The sequence below is a fragment of the Paroedura picta genome, chromosome 7, assembly GCF_049243985.1.
Source record: "Paroedura picta isolate Pp20150507F chromosome 7, Ppicta_v3.0, whole genome shotgun sequence".
NCBI lineage: Eukaryota > Metazoa > Chordata > Lepidosauria > Squamata > Gekkonidae > Paroedura > Paroedura picta.
The window spans coordinates 49,683,687-49,707,190 of record NC_135375.1 but is presented as its reverse complement, the minus strand read 5'-3'; the positions used below and the strand labels follow the sequence as shown (position 1 = coordinate 49,707,190).

The window sequence follows — 23,504 nt, the reverse complement described above, 5'->3', positions numbered from 1 at the left end:
GGAAAATCAGACTGGAGACTCTTCTTAGGGGAAGATTACATGGCAACCAATTCTCCCCAGTTCTGCGTCATTTCCCTTCTTGTGTGAATTAGGCCACATTCACCAAAATGCCCCTCTGCCCTAATACACATGGGGTAGTCACAGTACACAGGTGTCCACCCTGTTCCTTCTGTCTCCCATGTTTTCACTGTTGGTAAAATGTTATGTGCCCACATGCTTCTTTCATGGTTGCTCCTTAGAAGAACGGATTTTTGTACCCTATTGCTTACTACCCAAAGGAGTCTCAAAGCGGTTTACAAACACCTTTTCCATTCGTCTCTCCACAATAGTCAACCTGTGAGGTATGCGGGGTTGTGAGAGATCTGAGAGAACTGGGAATGGGCCGCAGTGACCCAGCAGGCCTCAGGTGTCTCAAAGCATTTTCCAATCGTCTTCCCCTTCTCTCCCCATAGCAGACTCCCCATGAGGGAGGTGGGGTAGCGAGCCTCACAGGGAAGCTGGCAACCCTAAGAGGAAGACTGTCTGTGCACAGCAGTCTTGACCTTAGTAAGGTTTTTAATACTGTTTTTTTTATTTGCCAGGCCAAGGTTATTTGCCAGTTACTATTTCAGTGATGATGTGTCTCCAGACATTTACTTGTTCTCTATTTAGTTTCAGGCTGTAAATATTTATTTAGATCTTCCTGCACTTTCCAGTCTCACAGGACTGATGCTGGTCTGCCTGTCTGCGCCCCAGAATACAAACAGTTGCTGATAAGGGCTGGCCATAACCCATAGGCCAGGAGGGACACTCCTGCACCACTCCCTACCAACTGCAGGCAAAAATGGCTCATTTGAAGGCTGGACTCTGAGGCATTGTACGATTTTGAAGTCCCACCTCCAAACCTCCAGGAATTTTTCCAACCCAGGGGTAGCCAACCTACAGGTGTGGCCTGGAGAGCTCCTGGAATTACAGCTCACCTGCAGAGTATAAAGATCAGCTCCCCAGGCAGAAAGGGCTACTTTGGACAGGGTTGTGGTAGAGAAGAAACATTTAAGGCTTCCCACACAGGTTGTTGTTGAATTGAAAGACTTGAGGCCTACTGCACAGGGTGGTTGTGCAGATGAAACAGGAGACAAAAGAGCCAGCTTCCTCTGCAGAATAACGCTGTGCAGTGGCCTCAAATCTGCAGAGAGTTGCAAAGAAGAAATACACATGGCTTGGCTGTGTCTAACCCCTGGCCAGAGCAGTATTTTAAGTGAGAAGGGGCTTTTCTGTGGCCTCCCTGTCAGGCAACTGTTTGGCAGAAGGGGAAAGTCCCCCCCCCCCTCAAAAGGAAGGCCCTCAAAAGGAAGGCTGCTCTTGGAAAGGCCTCATTCCCTCAGTCAGGGCCTGTCAGAGGCTCCTTCGCAGCAGGTTTGAAGGGACCGGGGGGGGGGGGAGCACTCTGCAGCCTCCTGCCAGCTCTGTCAGGGTTCTGAGGCAATTTGCAGTTGGACATGGCAGTTAGGATAGCCTTGGGGCAAAAAGGGCTGGCACAGCCTTTGTTCTCACCCCCCTTGGCAGCCCTGCTGACCTCCTCTCCCTGCGGTGGTCAGGAGCAGACTGGCAGCCAGACTGGGCTGGGTGAATGGAATTTTGGTCTGTCCTGGTGAGGGGCCAATAGGAAGGCACTTTGCGCGCCTCCCCATTGGCTGCTTGGCCCTGGATGGACACTCGGAGGGCCCAATCAGGAGCCGCTTTGCGGCTCCTGATTGGGCCCTCTGAGTTTTTATCCTGGACAGGGCCCGCCCTAACTCCTCCCCAGGTGGCCTTACTCTTTTATTTAATAGGACCCTGTCCTATTTAAAGATGTGTTTCTGATTTATAAAATGCAAAGGCTGCAGTCTGAATTGGAAGACGTGTGTGTGTGTGTGTATGTATAAGGGGAGAATTGCTTTTCTTTTGGAAATTACACTAAAACAGTGGAAAACTATGTACAACAGGAGTAAGTAAGATCAGTACTCTAATTGTTGCTTAATAAGAGAGACTTGAACAAGGGCTCATGAAAGCAGAAGATTATGCAGGGCTGGTAAGCTGCTACAAACAAACAAAGGCCAGGGCTCTGCTGCTAACACAGGGCTTGCTTGCCACCCCAAAAGGAGGGAGGGTTGAATTCCGGCACTCCCAACCCCCTTGCTATCCCCTTCACTGCCCTCAAACCTGGGGACCTGCCGATGAAAGTCCCAAAGCACAGCAAAGGAACTCCTGGGAAAGCAAGCAGCGGGTGGCAAGAGCCAAGCGCAGCAGTAGAGACCTTGTGACTGCACTGGCCTCCTTTTATGCTTGCTGAGAAGTGCCTGCCCACCCCAAATCATGCAGCTTCTCACGAGGAGCCGCATGCCTAGGTAAGGGGGAAACACTGGGTTCTTGTGTTTTGCCTGCATTCTTCCATCGGCCGCAATGGCTGCCACGTGCTGAGGGCCATGGCTGCATTTGGTGCTTAAGAGAGACTTGAACCCTAAAGCTACACTAGCTATTTCCTGGATCTTTTAAAGGAAAACCCACTTTACTGGGACTGTTTTCATATGGATCACAGAGAGAGAAAGTATCGTGATACCAATTCTCTGTTTGCTACAGTGAACAAATGGCTGGACTTTTAACCAGGCATACATTTTTATATTGATGAAAACTTAACAATGAAAAGACACACTGCTAGTCACCTTTAAGGCATGAACTCAATACTTATACCATACATGGGTACCTCACCATGAAGAACAATCTCAACTGCTTTTATAGAAAACACAACCTCTCAAATTTCAGACGTTATGATAAATGGGACAATATGATAAAGTTTAAGTTTTAAAATGGTGATTCTGTGATATTGATATGATACTTGAGAACACTATTATTCCCCCCTAAGCTCAGCTGACAGCTTTTCCATGGTAATTGGAGAAAACTTTATACCCAGTATGCCAGAGGACCAAAAAATTAGCAGGGGTTAGTAGAAAAATTAATGCTGTTAAAGCTATGAAAATACTGCTTTCTAAATTATTGTATATCTTCATTAGGATCAGACTTCCCTTTGTCCCATCCATTTTTCTTCCATAACTTGACAACAAGGAGCAGTTTCATGTAAACATTTAAATATACACAATATCACTGTCATTTTAAACTAAAATGTCTAAGATCACAAGAACACCAGTATTGATTCTGCTCAGAAGGGAGTTTGGGGGTTCTTTTCCTCAAGCGATGATTCCTCTCTTTCATGACAAGCTGCTCGTAAAATAAGAGAGAATGTTCAATGCCGGTATGGCTGTCCGCTATAAAAAGGAATAAAGGTCAAAGATCCCACTAGGTATAACCAAACTATGCTCTAAAGTGACTCTTGGATTTTAGCCACTATATTTCTCCTGACAATCAATTAAGATAAAACACTGCAGATATACCTTTCCCTGAGTTGTAGAACAGCCAAGCCCCAGGTCTGTGTTTGCAAATCTACAATCAAATCCCTTCCTGTGAAGGATCAGGGCTGCTTCATCTGATGGCCCTGGACTAGCCTGAAAATAAGCAGAACATTTGGAAAAGAGAATTAGTAACTTCAATCAATAAATGGATACACCAACATAAGAATGCAAGAATACAATGGTCCATCTTGCTCCACATTATCTCATAGAATGACCAATCCGTTCATCTGGACAGAGGCCTAGGACTTCCCCTGACGTTGCCTCCTGGTACAGGTGCTTAGAGGTTTACTGCCTTTGAATGTGAAGATTCAAATCAAAGCTTTATAGAAGTTTCTATAAAAAGACAGACACTGTAGTAGAGTTTGCATTGCTAATTTCTGTCATAAGTAACTGGTAACTACTGTATCCAAGTTCGGTTTTACACTCACCTGTTTTGTATATGATTTTAAGCACTATGTTTCTATTGGTAAATACTATATTTAAATTTAAAGATTTTTGGCAGATGTCACCCCTGAATCCCAAAACTGAGATGTGTAGGCAATCAAAGCATTACATTATGGGTCACACATCTCAATGAAATAAACAAAGGTTCAATTATTTCACAGACCAGGCAACTCACTTCTCTCTCTCTCTCTCTCTCTCTCTCTCTCTCACACACACACACACACACACATCAGGAAAAGATATCCTTCAAAATTATTGAAAACATATTAGCACATGAAAGTCACATCTAAATATTTGAAGAATTCAGCACCCAAGAATATTAACATGCACACACAGTGGCTCCAGTAACAGACATGCCAGGCCTCACCTGCACTTCAATTGCTCAACTCTGTATGCATACCTGGGAGTTAAGTCCCTTTGAGCAAAAGTGTTTACTTCAAAGTAAACCAACATAGGACCACACTAAGTTCTCTGCATTGAAGGTTGTGCATATCACCCAAGTTAGTGAACATGACTATGAGAATACCACTGCAGGAAAGCTTCTAATACTCTAATAAGGGCAGAAGTTATCACACCAACAACAAGCTAGTGCCGGTCCACTGGTAATCATAGTAACATAGAGCTGGAAGGAACTTCAAGGATCATCTAGTCCAAACTACTGTGCAATGCAGGAAATGTACAGCTACCTTTCTTCCTCTTCCCAGTGACCCCTGCTCTTTGCCTTAGGTAAAGGTATCCCCTGTGCAAGCACCGAGTCATGTCTGACCCTTGGGGTGACGCCCTCCAGCGTTTTCATGGCAAACTCAATACAGGGTGGCCTTGCCAGTGCCTTCCCCAGTCATTACCGTTTTACCCCCCAGCAGCAAGCTGGGTGCTCATTTTACCGACCTTGGAAGGATGGAAGGCTGAGTCAACCTTGAGCCAGCTGCTGGGATCAAACTCCCAGCCTCATGGACATAGCTTCAGACAGCATGTCTGCTGCTTACCACTCTGCGCCACAAGAGGTTATTTGCCTAGAAGAAGGCAAAAGACCTCCAATCTGGCCTGGAAGAAAATTCCTTCCTGACCCCAAGTGGTAATTGACATTATCCTGGTCATGTAAGAACAGGCCACAGAATTCAAGCACTGGCTCATCCCTTCATGTCCTCACTCTCATGGTTGGCATAAATTAACAGAAACAGTATTACTGTCAGATGGGAATTTAGACTCAACTTCACAACCTCCAAAGAAGACACCCCCCCCCCCAGACACAAAGAAGCATGTTCCACTGAGAAACCATTCTGTCAAGAAGTTCCTGGCCAAGAAAAGTCTTTTGATTCTTGTAGCTGGTGACTGAAACTCACATAAACTTTTTTCTTGCTTAATTGTAAGTTACAGCTTTGATACTAAGAGAGTGTAAGAGAACCAAACATTTGTAATTTGCGTGTTTTAAATACATGTTTATTATTCCAATGATAAGCATCATTAGCTAAAGGAATGCACAAACTTACTGAGCTGGTACAAAAAATGGTGATTTGTGAGTTATAAGATACATTTATCACTCTCTGCTTCAGTAGTCTAACATAATGAGTATTTATACAACAAATTAATTTCAGTGGGTAAAAGTGTCTATGCATCAGGATAAAAGTGATCTGTAAATCTACATTCATGAAAGTGAACATCTATATTGCAAGAACTTCCAGAGCACACAATGAGCACTGGATCGCAGAAGAGACAGCTCAATAACCAGACAGACAGCCATGTACTGTTACTCCTTGTTAGTTTGGAAGGCTATTTTGCCTGTCTATACTGTGTTGACTCAGCAGCTTGCCAGGTGACACAGAGAACCAATGAAGTTTCACAATGCCTAATCATAATGTAGAAGCTGCTGTTCGGACTCAGCATTTTTTCTATGATGAGAATTATGCTGCCGCAATACTGCCTACCTATTTGGATGCTTGTTCTCTGCCCCAGTGTACCCACAGCTCTTTTCTCATTCTCACATTCACTCTATGCAGATTCCTCACCTAGCTTTCAGATTCACTACCTGCATTCCAACTCCACTTCTGAAGATGCTTCTGACTATGACTTCTGGAAATTTGGGGATTTTTTTCTTTCTATTACCCTCGTTCAATTTAAGACCTGATCACAAAACAATCCATAGAAAATTTTAGCCACCTAATGTTTTGTAAGTTCAAAGTCTAGACTTCCAGCCTTCCTGAAGTTTAAGGTACCAACAAGAAATACCAAGAAAGGTGAATAATTGGACCCACTGAAGCACTTGAGAGAACTGGTCTAAGTAATTGTCTTAGAAGAATTAGTATTCACTTGCTGAACAAGGGGAATATCTCTGAAGGAATAAGTACCAAGACTAACAGGATTTTTGAAGCACATTTTGAAGACTAGCACGATTTTTTAAATACCATGCCCTCTGAGAGTGATATAAAGTTCTTTTTCCCACACCTAATATTGCCAACTTCTTGTCATAAGGAGTTGATTTAATGCTCTTGTTGTTCATTAAAAAGTTTCAGATCTTTTTTTGGGGGTAGGGTGAGGAATATTCAGGAATAAAAGATTAAGGAATTCCATGTTTTATACTAATATATATTCTTCCAACATTTATACAAGAGTTTTTAAAAGATAGACCAAGCATAGCAGATTTACTTCAGCTTACCTTTGACTGTATGGTCCTCAGGTTAACTATGTGTATATCACAGGGCATGGATGAAGTTAGTGGCGAATAGGTATTCAAAACTGATGGAATACCTGTACCTGAATAGGTAACCATTGAAATCACAGGATGATTCATGAAAGATGATGTTATGTGACTAAGAAGAGAAGGATAGCTGACTGATGACTTTTCTTCTTTCTTTTGAAAAAAGAAAATAGTAAATCAACAGCAGATTTGATATGCTTTGTATGTTCACTTTCATTTATATCAATACACAGTTCCTTAAACTAAGTATTTATAAACTGTTACCTCTTGGCATATATCATAAACCTACTTGCTTTCTGTATGAATAAACTTACCCTGCTTGTTTACTGCTTACTTTAGCAATGTCCTATTTAATTTAGAAACAAACGTGAGCTGAAACGCAGATTGTAATTCAGAGGAACCCAAAAAGGAAGCATTTGCCAGTGTTTTGAATTTGCTGCCTTTATCAAGATGAGAATGTATGCAAGATATGTATATACACACACCAAATAAGTTGAAAGAACTACATAAAATGTAATGTTTGCTAGTGTTTGGGGAATCTGTACAAGCATCCTAAATGAAGAGGAAAAGGAATTTTTCCAACAGAAAAATTGGAAACTTAGAGGAAGCCCTAAAAAAAAAACCCCTATGAAACATTACTCTTTTGCAATGAATAAATGCTTCTTAATGACAGGTTTTTCACACTCAACATGTATAGCATGGGAAGGTCTAAGGACATTTCTTGTGGAGAAATGTGGAAATATGGCGAAGCACTGAAAAGTTTCCTATGCAAGTTAGAGGGAGAAAAACCATATCTTACAAAGCATGCCAAATGTACAGAATGGAAGTTTTCTTTGACCGTTCAAATGGTAAAAATATAAGATACATTTGCAATGTTGGCATAGGGTGCAGCAACTGCAAATCATTGTTGCATACTTGCAATTTTTATTATTGAAAATAATAAGATTTTTACATTCCACAGATATTCTAAAAATCCAATTCTATATGTTAATTAAGTGATTCACATTATATTGCTAAATCAGTAGGAAGAGTTCTGGTTTGATAGGAAAATAAATGCTGCATATATTTCCACTTTTTCCTTCAAAAGTGTGGAAATTATAGAATAGGATCATACAGTCCATAGTCCATATCCTTATACCAAAGGATTTACTAATCTAGTGTGTGCCAGCAATGCTTTTCTTCTATGTACCCAACAGGACAGTCTTAGATTTATCCTGAGTAGGAGAATTAAAATCAGACATTAAAGTATAGTAACACTCCAAAAACAGCGGAGTGTACAGGAGAATTTGAAATTACCAAAGCCCAACAAGTAAGTTTCAGAGGAAGACTCCAGTGAGAAGCCACCAAAATGTATTGATCAGCAAACTCGACACTACCAGCCACCAGCCAAGTGAATGTTAAACCCACACCAGTGAATATTCTATTCATGCACAAACTGTGCAGATCTATCAGACGAAAACTGCTATACCTTGCATTACTTGATCTTAATATCCCTAGTACAGAAGCACACACTTAGCTGAGCAAGCACATTATGCTTCTGATACGGATGCCCCCATAAAATTTGAAAAACACAATGGAATCATAATTGGGATAAAGCTGTTTGAGACAAGTCTCTATTATGGTTCAGAAATATTACATTTCGTGAACAGAGTAATTAACTTGGACACAGAATGAAAAATGGTAGCTAGTTATGATACGTATAACTGTTGCATCAAATAAAATTATAAGAATACTCTGAAACTGAACAGAAAAAATATGAAACATCATGAACATGTGCTAACACTAAAGTGAACTCAAATTGCAATAGTGAAAGATTAGATTACTTCCTTGATGTATCTTATTACAATAAATAGTTTCATGTATGGCAGATTCCCTATTGAAATAATATTTAAGTGATGGAAATGCAAATATTCATAGTACTCATCCTACCAAGTCTACTCCATTCCTCTTTTCCAATAGAAGTCGAAACAGGTTAGCTGTGATTTTGTTGTCTTGTACACCTTGTCCTAAGCCTCTATTGTCATCCTGCATCAGTCGCCGATCCATAATGACCTCTAATTGACCTAAAAACAAATATTGGTTTTATTTTACTTTATATTTACTTCATTTATACCCGTCTTTCACCCCAGTAGGGACTCAAAGTACAGTGCTCTTCTCCATTTTATCCTTACAATAACCTTGTTATTCTGAGGGTGGGCTAATGGCCAATGTCATCCATCAAACACCCAGGGCAGAGTGGAGATCCGAACTGGGATCTCTAAACTCCTAATCTCACACTCTTCACCACTAAACCACATTGGCTCTGCCAATATGTACTCTCACTAAATATCTAAACTGCAGCTATGTAAATATCTACAGGCACAGCTGAGGTGTTAAAGGCCTGATTCTGGTTCATTTAGGCACATGATAAAAGGCTGTCCTAAGCCAAGATGTTTCATAAATGTTTGACAGCTCAAAATCTCCATGCTACAACCCTCCATTACTCTCTCTCTCTGCTGCTTTAGGGAACATCTGAATTTTTTGCATAACTTCACTGTATTATACTCATTCCATGAAACATGATTAACCTGGGCAGTTTCCATGGGATCAGAGTTACTCCTTAGATTTCCCCTCTCCAGTACAGGGATTTTCTCCAATTGGATTTCTGTGTTGAGCATCCTCAGACTTTTAAAATGTGTACAACTGCTTACCACTTTTCAAACTTGCAACTCCAAGAGACTGAGCAGAATGAAGAGTCAAACGAACCCTGGCATCCTGGATGTAAGCCATTGTGGTCATTGGATAGAAATTTGCTTGAAGAGGCAATTTATTCATTGTCTGCCTAGGCTGAATCTGCACCATCAAATGCAATGTCACTTAGAATTTCCAGATGGAAATAAACAACAAGCTTTACAACAACTGCTACCATGTCTCTTTATAAAAGATCACAAGAGCAGATGATTCATCTTAAAATGAAAGACCAACAGTTCTGTCACTTAGCTATTAGGAGGAGAGAGAAGTTATCTCATTAATTTGAGACTGAGGGACAGAGGAGATGCTGGGAGCTCTGAGATTAAAGCTTCAGGTTTTTCTTTTGTTTTTTTAATCAGGTATACAGAGGGTCTCATTCTTTTGGGACTGTGGTGCAAGTGTTTTTGTGGTGCAAGTGTTTCCCAAATGCTTTGTTTACTTCCTCTTAGATGACTCTAAGGAGTTGTTATTTGTCCCACTGAGGACATATATTGATACCTGTCAAGAGACTGGCTTGCTTAGCAATTGCCTGTCGATTCAGAAATATTGGTTTGGGTTAAAGTCTGAAAAAATCATGGAAGCTTCTCTCTCAAGGAACCCAGGAAAGCTTATTGTAGTTTTAAAAAATGAGATAAGGGATTTGGGAGGTTGACCCAGGTGCCAGTCATACTATTAGGCCTAGCAGTTTCAAGGTCAAGGAATCTGGGAGGGATTTTGGCCTACTCATTCCATCTTGTTAGTACAAGGACCCATCAGTGGGAAAAGGTGCTTGCTTAATTTGGCATATGGTCTCATTAGGGCAATGCACCAGATACGTTGGGGCACCTGGTTAGCAACATAGCTGAATTGGCAAGACACATCATTCTTTATCTGAATGGTCAACTAGAATCATGCCAACATGGGAAGATCTTTCATTCTAGTATTAGCCCTTTGCCTGGATTACATCTGTCTCTTGATTCTGGTGGACCACAGAGTTTTAAGAAACTGCTGAAATCTCTGATCATTCCTCTCTCAGCATCAAATATTTAATTCAAGGCAAAAATCAAAGCACTTTTTCGGAATTGCCAAATTAACTCCAAAAATATCTTATGCAGAATTCAGATCTGTATCAAGGAAACTCTTTGACCTAGATGGCCTAAACCAGTTTGATCTTGTCAGGCCTTGGAAACTAAGGAGTGTCGGCTTTTGTTAGTACTTGAATGGGAGACCACCAGGGAATTCCAGGGATGTTTAGGCAATGGCAGACTGCCTCTGAAGGTCTCTTCTCTTGAAACCTCTATAGGGTTGCCATAAGTTGGCTGCGACTTGATGGCAAAAAAGTCAACCAAAGGACTACAAAATAGTGTCTACTGTGGGAAAGGGAGATGGATGATTGTTGGAGTGATCAATGTCATTCCAAATAAAGTATTTCTTATAATAAATATTAACCCTTCAGCATGACCACTAAGGAAAGAGCAGGCTGCTGCATTTGACTGTATATTGTAGAAGACACATAAAATATCTTCTGTATCCAAATACGTGCCAGTTACCTGATATCCATTGAGATCTGAGTAAAATCTATTATGAGTTTCTATATCAGATGAAATTCTCATTGCAATCTCTCGATTGTATTCTCCTCTTATATCCACAATATTGAATATTTCCAGAGACTGGCCTTCTAGCCCTAAATACATATGAAAGATTTCAGAACATTTAAGGATTTCTTATTAATCACTATAAATTTCCAAATAATGCAGTTTCCCACTTCAGGTCTCTCAGATCCATGACTATGAGTGGGAGACAGCCTATCACACATTTTCATAAAGGTCCTATTTTCATAGCTCAAGTGGCACTACAATTGTTCGAACTATACAATTGTATCCAACCTTTTTTCCAATGTGCTCTGAGTGACATACATGGCTCCTCTCCATATTTTGTCCTAATAATAGCCCCGCAGAGAAAGTTTGAGCGAGTTAACATTTCTCAGCCTAAGTTATGAACTTAATGGCAGCATAGTGGTTTGAATATAGTTGATTCCTCTTTGAAATACACCTGGACAGTTGCTTGTTTGCTTTTTGATGAAATATTATTTTCCTTACAGGCTACCAAATGATACTACTGAGAATTTAGGGTGCCAGGATACTGGCACTATAAGCAGACATGCTAGAAGGGCAAAAACACTGTTAAATCATTGTAATATTTTTAGTATATTGTACTCCTTTTAATCATATTTAATGGACTACAACAGCAGTAAGAGGCCTTTTAGGCTTGAGCAACCTCCCCATGTTTACCTGCAAAGATGCTGCTGTGCTCCACAGGGAAGAGAGCAAGAACACCCTTGGCAAGACACACTGAAAGCAAGATGAGCCCCTGAAGTGCTGAAAGTGCTTCATGAGATCAATTAGTCCCTTGGGCAAAGAACAGGTCCTACATACTGAGCAAGGTGGTCTGTTATCCTGCTGTTTGGTACTCATGGCAGGAGTTGCCTCCCCAAGGACTACAAAATGGTGTCTAATATGGGAGAGGGAGACAGATGATTGTAGGAGAGATCAATGTCACTCCAAATAAAATATTCCTTGTGATAAATATTAACGGTTCAACATTACCACTAAGGAATGCCAAACCAAAAATTAAAAAGCCATAAGCTGCTGAATATCGCTCAAAAGCAAGGCTTTAAATAGGCCTTAGGGATACTAAGCAAATGCAGCAGATTGAAAATACTTCTCAAAGACGTTCCAGTGTGATCAGATGTACATCACCATACACTACAAACAAAAGGACACAAGCAAAGTTTTTTTAAAAGTAGCACAAGTCTGCAACTAAATTTCCTGCTGTTGGCTTACCCTGAACTTTATATAGTCGTACTGTGTGAGTCAAATGATGGAAAAACGTGGTAACTTCAGAAAAAATCTTCCCATGTGTAACTCTTATGGCAGGTGGATCAGAAAAGACATATGGCTACAGAAAGACAAAAACAAAAATTACCTCTGTGCATTCTGTTTTTCTATATTAACTAACACAAGGAGAAGAATAGTTGGTTTTTATATCCCACTTTTCACTGCCTGAAGAAATCTCAAAGTGGTTTCCAATTGCCTTTCCTTCCTCTCCCCAAAACAGATACGCTGTGAGGTAGCTAGGGATGAGAGAGCAGACAGGACTGCTCGTTCAGAACAACACTAACAGGTCACCCAGCTGGCTGTATGTGAGGGAGTGTGGAATCAACCCTGGCTCACCAGATTAGAAGCCAACACTTTTAACCACTACACCATTGGCTTTCAAGTACTACTTCCATAGCAACCACAGGAAAACAAAGAATCCACCCAGAACAAATCAAATCCGAGAACAAACAAGACAGGACAAACTATCAGCAGTTCATAACTTCACTACCATGTTTGACAAATGCATTGTTCAATATTACAGACACAAAATACTTCAATAAACAGCTATGTGAACAAACTTCAGGGAGTGCACCTCGTGAGGCAATCTCCAGATAAATTTTTCCGAGAGTCAAATAGTTGCAAATTATATGGAAACACATAATCTGCAACAATCTGGATCTTGCTGATGGTCCTTGCTGGCAGCTGTCATGCCAGGAGCCACCCGCACCCCAGAGGTTGCTTCCTTCATCCTGGCCTAAAGCCAGGAGAAGGAGAGTAGGGTGCTTGGGCGAAGCCTGGTGTGAGTGGAGGAGGAATGGGTGCAGCAGCATCTGGCTAGGGCTGGAACTGACCCCCCCCTCCTGCTTCATAGCCTCTGGAGCCCACCTGCTACTCCCTTGGCACATGCTGGAGTGCTGCGAGGCACAGAAGGAGAGATAAGCCAGGTGGGGATGGGGCCAGGGCTGGAGTTCAAGCTCTCCTTCTGCTGCTGCCCCTTCCAAAGCAGCTTTGCCATTGCCACTGGCCTCAATGAGTGCCTGGACTTACTGCACACCTTCCGCTTCTCCCAGGCAGGTAGGCGGCATGGAGAAGAGAGGCAGCTTGGCCTGGGGGAGATTTTGGGAGGCTGCTTGGGGTGACCATCCTTGTGGAATAGTTGTGGAGGGACATGCAGCTCATCATGCCTGTGCTGCTGCTCTGCTTGCCAGCATCCTCTTGAGGCAGCCAGCCCGTTGCAGGCTGATGTAAGATGATGGAGGTGGCTGTGGCAATGGCTAGCCATGGCCAGCACTGAGCCCCTTTGTGCCCATCTTCCGCACTCAGCCCTGCCCCCAGCTCTTTCATCCCAGCATGAAGTCAGGAAAAGGAGACTGGGGCCTTTGACTTCGGGAAGAGGCTGGCTTGGCTGAAGGAAGAATGGGCACAGCGGCAGCTGGCCAAGTCCAGTGCTGAGTCCCGCTGGCACTGTCACCTGCCTCAGGGGTGGGGCAGGGCGGACACATGTCACGTCCATAGTCATTTCTGTTTCAGGGACCATGCCAGTAGTTTTCACATCAAAACCATGGGCACAGGAGGGAAAAACAATGGCCCTGAAAGAGCTAGTCCCACCTGGGTTCATGGTCCTGCATCAATCTCAGATCTATAGTGGATTGTCTGTGTGGCTATTCTTGTCTAGGAGGCTTCCTCCTACAGGCTGTCCGGGCCCTGTGGAGTGGAGTGTGTCTGTATTGGATGGGACTCAGTCGAGGGCTTGGCCATCTTGTTGGTGTACCACCCGCCCAATGCCCCCCCCAGATGCTCTGTTAGCCTGCTGGAGGCATTGGCCACCTGATTGTTGCAGTTTCCAAGGCTTATAGTCCTGTAGGACTTCAATGTCCATGTGGATGCACCTTCTCTGGGTCATGGCTCGGACCTGGTATCAAACATGGTGACACTGGGGCTCTCACAATTTGTTACTGGTCCCACCCAACAAGCCAGCCACACCTCTGATTTGATCTTTGGCGCTGGGATAGAGGTAGACCTCAAGTGGCATCAGCTATCCCATGGTCAGACCACTATGCCCTGCGGACCTGGCTCAGGATACTACCCCTTCTCTATTTGGGCGAAGGGTGCATTTTAGCTCGCCCATAGAGACTTATGGATCCTGGAATGTCCTGCAGGACCCGATGCCTCCTGGTGACTCATTCATGGTGCTGGAGGAGGACTGGCAGTCCCGTCTGTCAGCGGCCATATACGGCAGCCATCTTGCCTCTAGATGTCCCGGGGATGAGATCACAATTCATATTGACCGAGATAAAGGGGATGTTGTGTCACTTTGACAGAAGATAACCAACAGACAGTTTGTACATGTAGGTTTAGAAAAGGATGTTAACATATATGAATAAAAATCACTGATCAAACACTGATACGTTTTACATCTCAACGATAATGCTTTTCAAATGTGACTGTTCACATATGTTAAGAAAAAGAAAATATCATCCATTCAGAAATGCAGTGCTAAAAAAAACCATAGGCTAATATTGGAAATACAAAGGCTGATTCACACATGCAAGTATATCATACTATTTTGGGAACAAATCTGGGTTTTGCTATTGATGATTAAATAACTCTACTCAGCATGAGAAATCAACAACTATCTGCACTCTGTTCTCCTATATTTACCCTCATAATATTTTTGGCTATCCCAAAACTCATTATAAATGCAAAAGTATTACCTTGGCCTCTCCATCTGGCAGAAAGAGATAAGCTCCACTCTTATCTCTATTACTTGTCGTTCCATACCACGCAAACTCCATTTTTATGCGATAATTTTTATTATCTTCTTTTGTATTTATTTTCTAAAGAAGAAAAAGATTGGATTGATACTGCCAATTTTAGTCTTTATATAAAATAAATACTTCTGAGAACTTAGCATACGTACCTCAAGAAGCCCAGAACTGCCAGAGAACCAGACTTTCATATAAGAGTTCTCTAGCATAATCTCATCCAAAGCATTCTGTATCTCTTTAATGTTGAAAATTCTTTGCGGCTTGACTAGTTTAGATTTATCAGTGTGATAGAGGTTATAATCTGCCAATACGGTTTCTGTATTTAGTCCCTCCAGAAGCTGGTAAACTCCAAACCCCAGAGGTGGTACATGAGCCATAAAAAAGATCTGGGGGGGGGAGAGGAAAAGAAAGCTTATCTTTCCAACACCAAAACCAGACATCCAAATGTAAACAAAATTATTCAGCACTCTAAGGACCACTTATATTATCTGAGATCCTAAACGCACAGAGCTAGAAGCTATTTTCTAATCAAAGCCAGCATTCTGCTTCAGCTTTATTCTGAACACATGTGAAAATAATGTTATTCAAGAGAACTAATTTCTGCAAATATTACCAGTTTCTTTTCCATGTATTGTGACCATGGCTTCTTCAAAAGTAAAAGTTTCTACAACAGAATACTAAAAACAATAGCTGCATTTTTAGCTTGACAGATGTGACAATGGCCTCTTCCATTTAAATTTTCTACTATAGATTTAAAGAACAAAATTTAGTTATTGTGATACTTGACCACTTACTCAAAAACTGGTGTAGTGAATCAACATCAAATTTTTTTGGATGAACAAGCCATTCTGGGTAGAGATGGACATGAACTGGGGAAATGTGGCTCGGTTCGTGATGTGCCGTTTACAAACCACAAACTGTCACAAACTTCTAGGAGGCAAACCAACTGGTTCAGTTTGTGTGGTTTGTGATCCAGTAGAATGGCCACCCCTGATGTGCTAAACACATCACTCACAGGGAAGCCCCAGCTAACTCTTCTCGACCTGCTCACCAGGATCAGATTCACGGGGTCCCAGTTACATCTCCCCAGAGAATGTGACCCCAAGAAAGTGTTTTCAAAGGAAATGACTGCCTGTCATTTCTCCACAGAGCACTTTCCCGGAGGTATCTTGGAGGGGGGGGGGTGTAAGTTGGACTCCATGAATTCAATCCTCATAAAACCTGGAGGGCAGGTAGAGATGAGTCAGCCAGAGATCCCCTATGCATTTGCTTGCACATCCATTCTATATACTCCTGAATTTGCACTTGTCAAAACTGCTACCATTTTGACTGGAACAAGTTCAAGCGGTGTATAGAAAAGATCATGTACAAGCTAGAGACATTAGTCACAGGGAAGCTGCTCTGGATGTTCCTCTACATGCCTTCCAAATTCTTCACCCCCTAATGCTTTGAAGTTTTATAAACATTTAGATTGCATGGAGACAGTCTGTCTGGAAAAGTATTACCAAACTACCACCAACAGGTGGAAAGTTAATGCTGGTTGACCTGCCACTAATGTCATGAACCACAAAATGGCCAAATCCATGACTAACTTTAGTTCATGAGCTGATTTGTGGACCACCTCTAATTCTGGCTTCTTATGCTTAATAAAGAATATAAAACTCGTTGCAATTATTTTTAATTGCTGCTTCACTAAGGAAATGTATATCATCAAAGTGTCTTGCTTACTGGGGACATGGGATGCAACTGTGTACTCTCTTCCTCTTTAAAAGCTCTGATTCCAGCCCTTCTGGTTGTTGTTTTAACAAAATCAGTATGATTTAGCATGCATAGAGGATGAACAATGGTTTCCCTGGGAGGCAGAATTACCACTCACAATCAAAGTGCAGTTCATCATTCTTCAATCCAGGCAAAATTTAGTACGGGCCTAGTGTGCATGTAATATCAGTCAGGAAGGAATGGAATCCAAGAGAGCGTAAAGAAGAAGAAAGTGTCTAAGGTTCAACATGATTCAGCCACTTTATATGAATGAAGAGAGTGACCTCACATGTACTCATGCTGACTAATAGTTTAAGAGTGGGAAATTAACAGTGGCTTGCTTATATTTCAAGCAAGGGTTAGAAAAAAAATTAAGAGTTATTTTCACAAACTCAAATGTAACTGCAACATTCAATATCTTTGGAATGTTTTAACAATCATCAAAAGCCTATTTTCATTCTTCAGTTTTAGAAACACACAAAGCTATGATGGTTTCAACAGGACAGAAAATGTTGATGAAAATCTTGTAACTGGAGAGAGAATGTCACTTGAAAGTGAATGTGCACTGGATTTCTTATACCTCCTTGAAAGCCCTTCCCCAATTAATTAAGATTTAAACACTACATATGAAATTCCACATTATTTTGTAAAGGTGTATATTTCAAAATTCCTACATTAAATTTGTAACGATTCAAGCTGGAGACCCCACAATGAATAGCAAAAAAGAACAATTTGGAAATTCCATCCCACCCAAAAAAATCTCTCCTCTTCCAGGATTTTCTAAGGCTTTGGGAAGCCCAAGAAGCTCATTTTCCTCCCCTCCTTTCCCCTTAAAATGATATTTCATTTAGTTCATAGTGTGTGCCTTTCTCAATGGACTAAAAGTGGATTACAGGATATAAACAGTGCAATCAGACAGCATAAGAAAACACAGGAACCATGCAGACAGAATGGTGTTCAACTGTATACAATATTCTGTCCTTTCTGAAGCTTATCATCAACGGACTCTTTTTGATGTGTTTGTTGTTATAGTTTTATGACCAGCTCTGTTATGGCTAGGAGAAAGGCAGATATATATGTGTGTGTGCACATGTATGTATGTATGTATGTATGTATGTATGTATGTATGTATGTATGTATGTATGTATGTATGTATGTATGTATTTAATAAAAATTAAATTCTTTCTTTTAGATAATTCAAAAAGAGACAACTTTCTGCATTTCCTAAGTTCAGTCAGTTTCACTAACAGTTTCACTTTATCCTTCAGGAGGCATCTAAAAAGAGCTTTCTAATGCTCATCTTTTGGCTCATCTCTACTATTTCCAGATATAAAACATTAAACATGCTTGATCAATACATGCATAAAGTCATATTACAAGTATCTTGCCTGGTACACTTCCTGTGATGTACTAGCGGATCCATCCCACACAGCACCAAGTTGGATTACCACTGGTTTTCCAGAAGGAGACAGCACTTTAACTTTAGGTGTATTCACATAAACTGAAACCACTGAGAAACGTTCTTGTTCTGTAGGATTATAGATCAGGAGATACCTGCAAGAAACGTTACCAGATCTTTAAAACAAATTAAATCACCACTTAATATAAAGACTTGTATTTCACCTAAAATAAAATTCAAGTTTAGAATTAACTACCATGCATACATAACAAGAAAGCACTTGAAAAATAAAACAGAAGTTGTTGGGGGTTTTTTAGCCGAAGCACGGTTTCTTAATTTTTTAACGCCAGCAACCACTGCTGAGTCTGACAGACTTCACTTTTAATGGCAATCTGATATGTGCTATTCACTGAACACTTATCACATCTGCTTCTCTTATTCCCCTTTCCTTTCTACTCATCTTTTCTCTCCATGCCTGCCACCCCCTTTTTGTTCACCTCTCATAAAAAAGTTTAAAATGTGGTGTGGCTACATCCCTATTGTAACACATTTTATGTTCGCCTACAGCTCCTGACAACCAGATGAAGACAAACGCATTTGAAAAATAATTCTATAAGCACATTCATTAATTTCTGTATAGATGTATTCAGGGATATGAACTTACTGACAACTGCTTTTAGTATGCAATTTTTAAAAAGAATTCTGTATAAAGTGAACTTTGAATCTGTTGAATACTAATTACTTCAGTATGTATTACAGAAAATGAAGCAGTTTACTTAATATAATTATTTAGAAGTAGCAAGCAAAAGCAACAACTCTAGCTGAATCAGAAAGCATCTATTGAGAATATTCTTGTTCAAATACTAACAATTAATGCATAATGTGAGAATCATAGAATCATAGAGTTGGAAGGGCCATACAGGCCATCTAGTCCAACCCCTTGCCCAACGCAGGATCAGCCCTAAGCATCCTAAAGCATCCAAGAAAAGTGTGTATCCAACCTTTGCTTGAAGACTGCCAGTGAGGGGAAGCTCACCACCTCATTAGGCAGCCTATTCCACTGATGAACTACTCTGACTGTGAAATTGTTTTCCTGATATCTAGCCTATATTGTTGTACTTATAGTTTAAGCCCATTACTGCATGTCCTCTGCTCTGCAGCCAGCAGAAACAGCATCCTGCCCTCCTCCAAGTGACAACCTTTCAAATACTTAAAGAGGGCTATCATGTCGCCTCTCAACTTCCTTTTCTCCAGGCTGAACATTCTCAAGTCCCTCAACCTATCCTCATAGGGCTTGGTCCCTTGGCCCGAGATCATCTTCATCGCTCTCCTCTGTACCCTTTCAATTTTATCTACGTCCTTCTTGAAGTGAGGCCTCCAGAACTGCACACAGTACTCCAGGTGTGGTCTGACCAGTGCCGTATAGAATGGGACTATGGCATCTTGTGATTTTGATGTGATGCCCCTTGTTGATACAGCCCAAAATGGCATTCACCTTTTTTACCACTGCATCACACTGCCTACTCATGTTTAGTTTACAATCCACAAGTACCCCAAGGTCTCGTTCACACACAGTGTTACCTAGAAGCGTATCCCCCATCCAGTAGGCATGCTTTTCATTTTTCTGACCCAGATGCAGAACTTTACACTTATCTTTATTAAATTGCATCTCATTTGCCCATTTTTCCATTGTGTTCAGATCTCGTTGAATTCTGTCTCTATCTTCTGGAGTATTTGCCAGCCCTCCCAATTTGGTGTCATCTGCAAACTTGATGAGTAGTCCCTCCACCCCCTCATCTAGATCATTAATAAACATGTTAAAAAGTATCCGGCCGAGCACCGAGCCCTGAGGCACCCCGCTACTCAACTCCCTCCAGTCTGATGAAACACCATTGACAACAACTCTTTGAGTGCGGTTCTCTAACCAATTCCCTATCCACCTAACTATCTGAAAATCCAGATTGCAGTCCTTCAACTTATCCATCAGAACATCACGGGGAACCTTATCAAAAGCTTTACTAAAATCCAAGTAAACGACATCAACCGAATTTCCACGATCCAGCAAACCTGTTACTTGGTCAAAAAAGGAAACCAGGTTGGTCTGACAGGACGTATTGGAGACAAATCCATGCTGACTTCCATGGATCACCAAATTGTCCTCCAGATGTTTGCAGATCGCTCCCTTTAATATCTGCTCCATTATCTTACCCACAACAGAGATCAGACTCACTGGTCTGTAGTTTCCCGGGTCATCCTTCCTCCCTTTTTTGAAGATCGGAATAACATTTGCTCTCTTCCAGTCCTCCGGGACATCTCCAGTCCTTAAAGAGGTCCCGAAGATGATGGACAAGGGTTCTGCAAGTTCTCTGGAAAGTTCTTTGAGCACTCTCGGGTGCATTTCATCTGGCTGAGGGGATCTGAACTCGTCCAGTGCAGCTAAATGCCTCTCGACAACCTCTCTATTTATGTCAACCTGCCACCCAGACACTATCCTTTGGCTACTGCCATCTCTAGATGTGCCTAAACCCTTTGACCTGTGGGAAAAAACAGATGTAAAATGGGTGCTAAGCCTTTCTGCTTTCTCTGCATCTTCCGTTAGTGTTTGTGGGCCTATTGCCTCCTTTACTTTACGTTTGCTCCTCACATAACTGAAAAATCTTTTCTTGTTACAATGGGCCTCCCTGGCCAATCTTAGCTCACTCTCAGCTTAGGCCTTTCTGACGATTGATCTACAGTGCCTAGTAACCTGTAGGTACTCTTCTTTAGAGCTCTGTCCTTCCCTCCATTCCCTGAACATTTTCCTTTTCTTTCTTAGTTCCTCTTGAAGTTTTCTGGTCATCCAAATAGGTTTCTTAGAGCTCCTGCAGTGTTTTCGTCTTTCTAGGATAGTCATTGATTGAGCATGCAATAGCTCTTGTTTTAGTGCCCACCCTTCACATGCTCCCTTCCCTTCCAGCATTCTCGTCCATGGTATGACACTCATCATGTCTCTGAATTTATTAAAGTTTGCCCTACGAAAATCCAACATCCACGTCTGGCTACAAGCTTCCTTGCCTCCCCATCTCAAAAGGAATTCTATGAGGACATGGTCACTTCCCCCTAGGGTCCCCACCTCCTTCACCTCATCCACCAACTCTTGCCTGTTGGTCAGTATTAAGTCCAGTATGGCTGAACCTCTTGTGGGTTCATCTACCATTTGATAAATGAAATTGTTAGCCAGGCAGGTCAGAAAGGTGCATGACTGAGGACACTTCGCAGAGTTTGTTTCCCAGCACACATCTGGGAAATTGAAGTCACCCATGATGACAAGGTCCTGCTGCTTGGATATTTTTCTCAAGCTGCTCACAAAGTGCAGCATCCACACCCTCTCGTTGGTCAGGCGGTCGGTAGCAGACACCAACCACCACACTGTTTGTTTTCCCCTCGCTTATTTTCACCCAGATGCTTTCTACTGTAGATATGCTCTCCTTCACTAGAATTTCCTGACAGGCAAGCCCTTTCCTCACATACAGTGCCACTCCTCCACCTCTTCGGTCTATTCTGTTTTTTCTGAACAGTTCATATCCATCCACTATTACATTCCAGTCATGAGAATCACTCCACCAAGTTTCTGTAATGCCTACTAGATCATACCTTTCCATCAGCATGAGAAGTTCCAGCTCTTCCTTCTTATTTCCCATGCTTCGGGTGTTAGTATAAAGGCATCTGAATCCTTTTACTTTTGGTTCCCTATGAGCTGGCCTTGCCCGTTGGGCTGCCCTCGATCGGTCTCCTTCCTTACACTCCCTATGTTGAATGTCTCCTTCCCCTTGTGGCTTCAGTTTAAAGCTCTCCTGATGAATCTCCCCAGATTCCTGCCAAACACATTCTTCCCCAGCTTCGATAAGTGCAGTCCATCAGGTGCTAGTAGGCCTTACTCAAGAAAGCCCATCCCATGGTCTCAGAAACCAAATCTCTCCTGCTGGCACCAATTACGCAGCCACTGATGCTCTGCAGCTGCCTCCTAAAAATCTCTATTTAGACATGTTAGAAAATCAAAGTTTTGCTGTCTGAACATTTGTCAAGGGCTTGGTAGTCAAGCTTGTTAGTTTCTATTCTTGCAACTACTAGCAGATTACTGAGACAGTTCCTTCTACATGGATGGATGGCAGTCGAAATATACATGCATAGCAATAATATGACATTTATACAAAAATCAGTATTTTATATTTATAGAACCCAATTTTAAATTTTCTCAAAATTCAACATTCAAAGAGTTCTAAGTTCCCAGAGCTTCTTATGGTATCCTTTATAAAGCTTTTTTAGGGTTTGTAGCTAATAGAAATACTTATACTTGACAAATTATATGAAGTTGTTAAAGTAGCATTATTCAATTCTTTTCTATAAAGCCATCATTATTCAAACCTAGCTAAACATACACATGAAAAAGTAATTTTGTATATGCAATTATTTTCAATCTACTCCTAAAGTAGATTAGTAATTGTATATGCAATTATTTCCAATCTACTCCTTTTAGCTGCTTTTCAATAATCCTTATTTGAAGTGTGACATTTTCAGTGGCATGTAAGGCACATTTTGGACTACTCATGGACTCACCCCTCAAATTCCCCTGCATGCCTAGTGCTTCAGATGGTCATGAAATCAAATCCACTTTCAATCCACTTTTGCAATCATTTTTAAGTGGCTTTCACTATTTTATACAGTAAAATCTAGATGTAAAGTATATTGCAAAAAAATTCTGAAAGTATATTATTCATGTGTGTGAAAGCACCATGGTCTCATCTTGATCATCAAGGCCATCTCAAGACTTCTAAGAATGGTCACCTACTTAGGTGCAAGTGTGACTGTAACAGATCCTACATATGCAAGTGCAGAACCAGAGTTGCTCCTGACATTACAAAGATAAAAATGCAAGGAAGCACAATTCAAAGCAGCAGAACGTAGATCATGAATAAAACAGTTATGACATCAAACTGTAAGAGAGATATCTTTTTTGCCTAAATATTTTTCAATATATCATTAATGTGACTAACTGTTTTTCAGTGTATAGCTAATAAGAAGTATAAATTCAATACCCTCTATGCAAATAGCCTATGATGGCCAATACAAACCTATCTACATGATATATAAATCCTTGATATATTAAAACAGAAATAATGAATTTTGACTTCTAAAGCTTCGTAAGAGCTATTTCAGGTCATATCTTAACTCAATTATACCTATTATAAGATTTATTCTTAAAAAAAAAAAACTTCAAATGTTACACTGATAAAAAGAGATCTACAAGAAACTAGCCCTTTCTGTTCTTCTGTATTTCCATTACACCCAAGAGCAGTACTTTTTATCTCCAATTTTCCAGGAGCTTATACTGAAATGTGGAATTTCTAAGTCAGATGAGACAAGTGAAGAGGAGAAAAAAAGCCTGAA

General features: G+C 41.2%; 1 protein-coding gene across 1 annotated transcript in view; it reads right to left on the bottom strand.

Moving 5' to 3' along the window:
- MAN2A1 (mannosidase alpha class 2A member 1) overlaps nucleotides 1-23,504 on the bottom strand; it is an 82,493-nt gene that overhangs the window by 3,099 nt on the left and 55,890 nt on the right. Inside the window, exons 13-21 of the mRNA XM_077347755.1 lie at nucleotides 18,067-18,232; nucleotides 15,073-15,306; nucleotides 14,867-14,989; nucleotides 12,117-12,231; nucleotides 10,824-10,957; nucleotides 9,255-9,396; nucleotides 8,494-8,627; nucleotides 6,523-6,717; nucleotides 3,408-3,518 (exon numbers count right to left, since the gene is read on the bottom strand). Of these exons, the coding sequence (XP_077203870.1) occupies nucleotides 3,408-3,518; nucleotides 6,523-6,717; nucleotides 8,494-8,627; nucleotides 9,255-9,396; nucleotides 10,824-10,957; nucleotides 12,117-12,231; nucleotides 14,867-14,989; nucleotides 15,073-15,306; nucleotides 18,067-18,232 (1,354 nt within the window). The remainder of the gene's footprint in view (nucleotides 1-3,407; nucleotides 3,519-6,522; nucleotides 6,718-8,493; nucleotides 8,628-9,254; nucleotides 9,397-10,823; nucleotides 10,958-12,116; nucleotides 12,232-14,866; nucleotides 14,990-15,072; nucleotides 15,307-18,066; nucleotides 18,233-23,504) is intronic.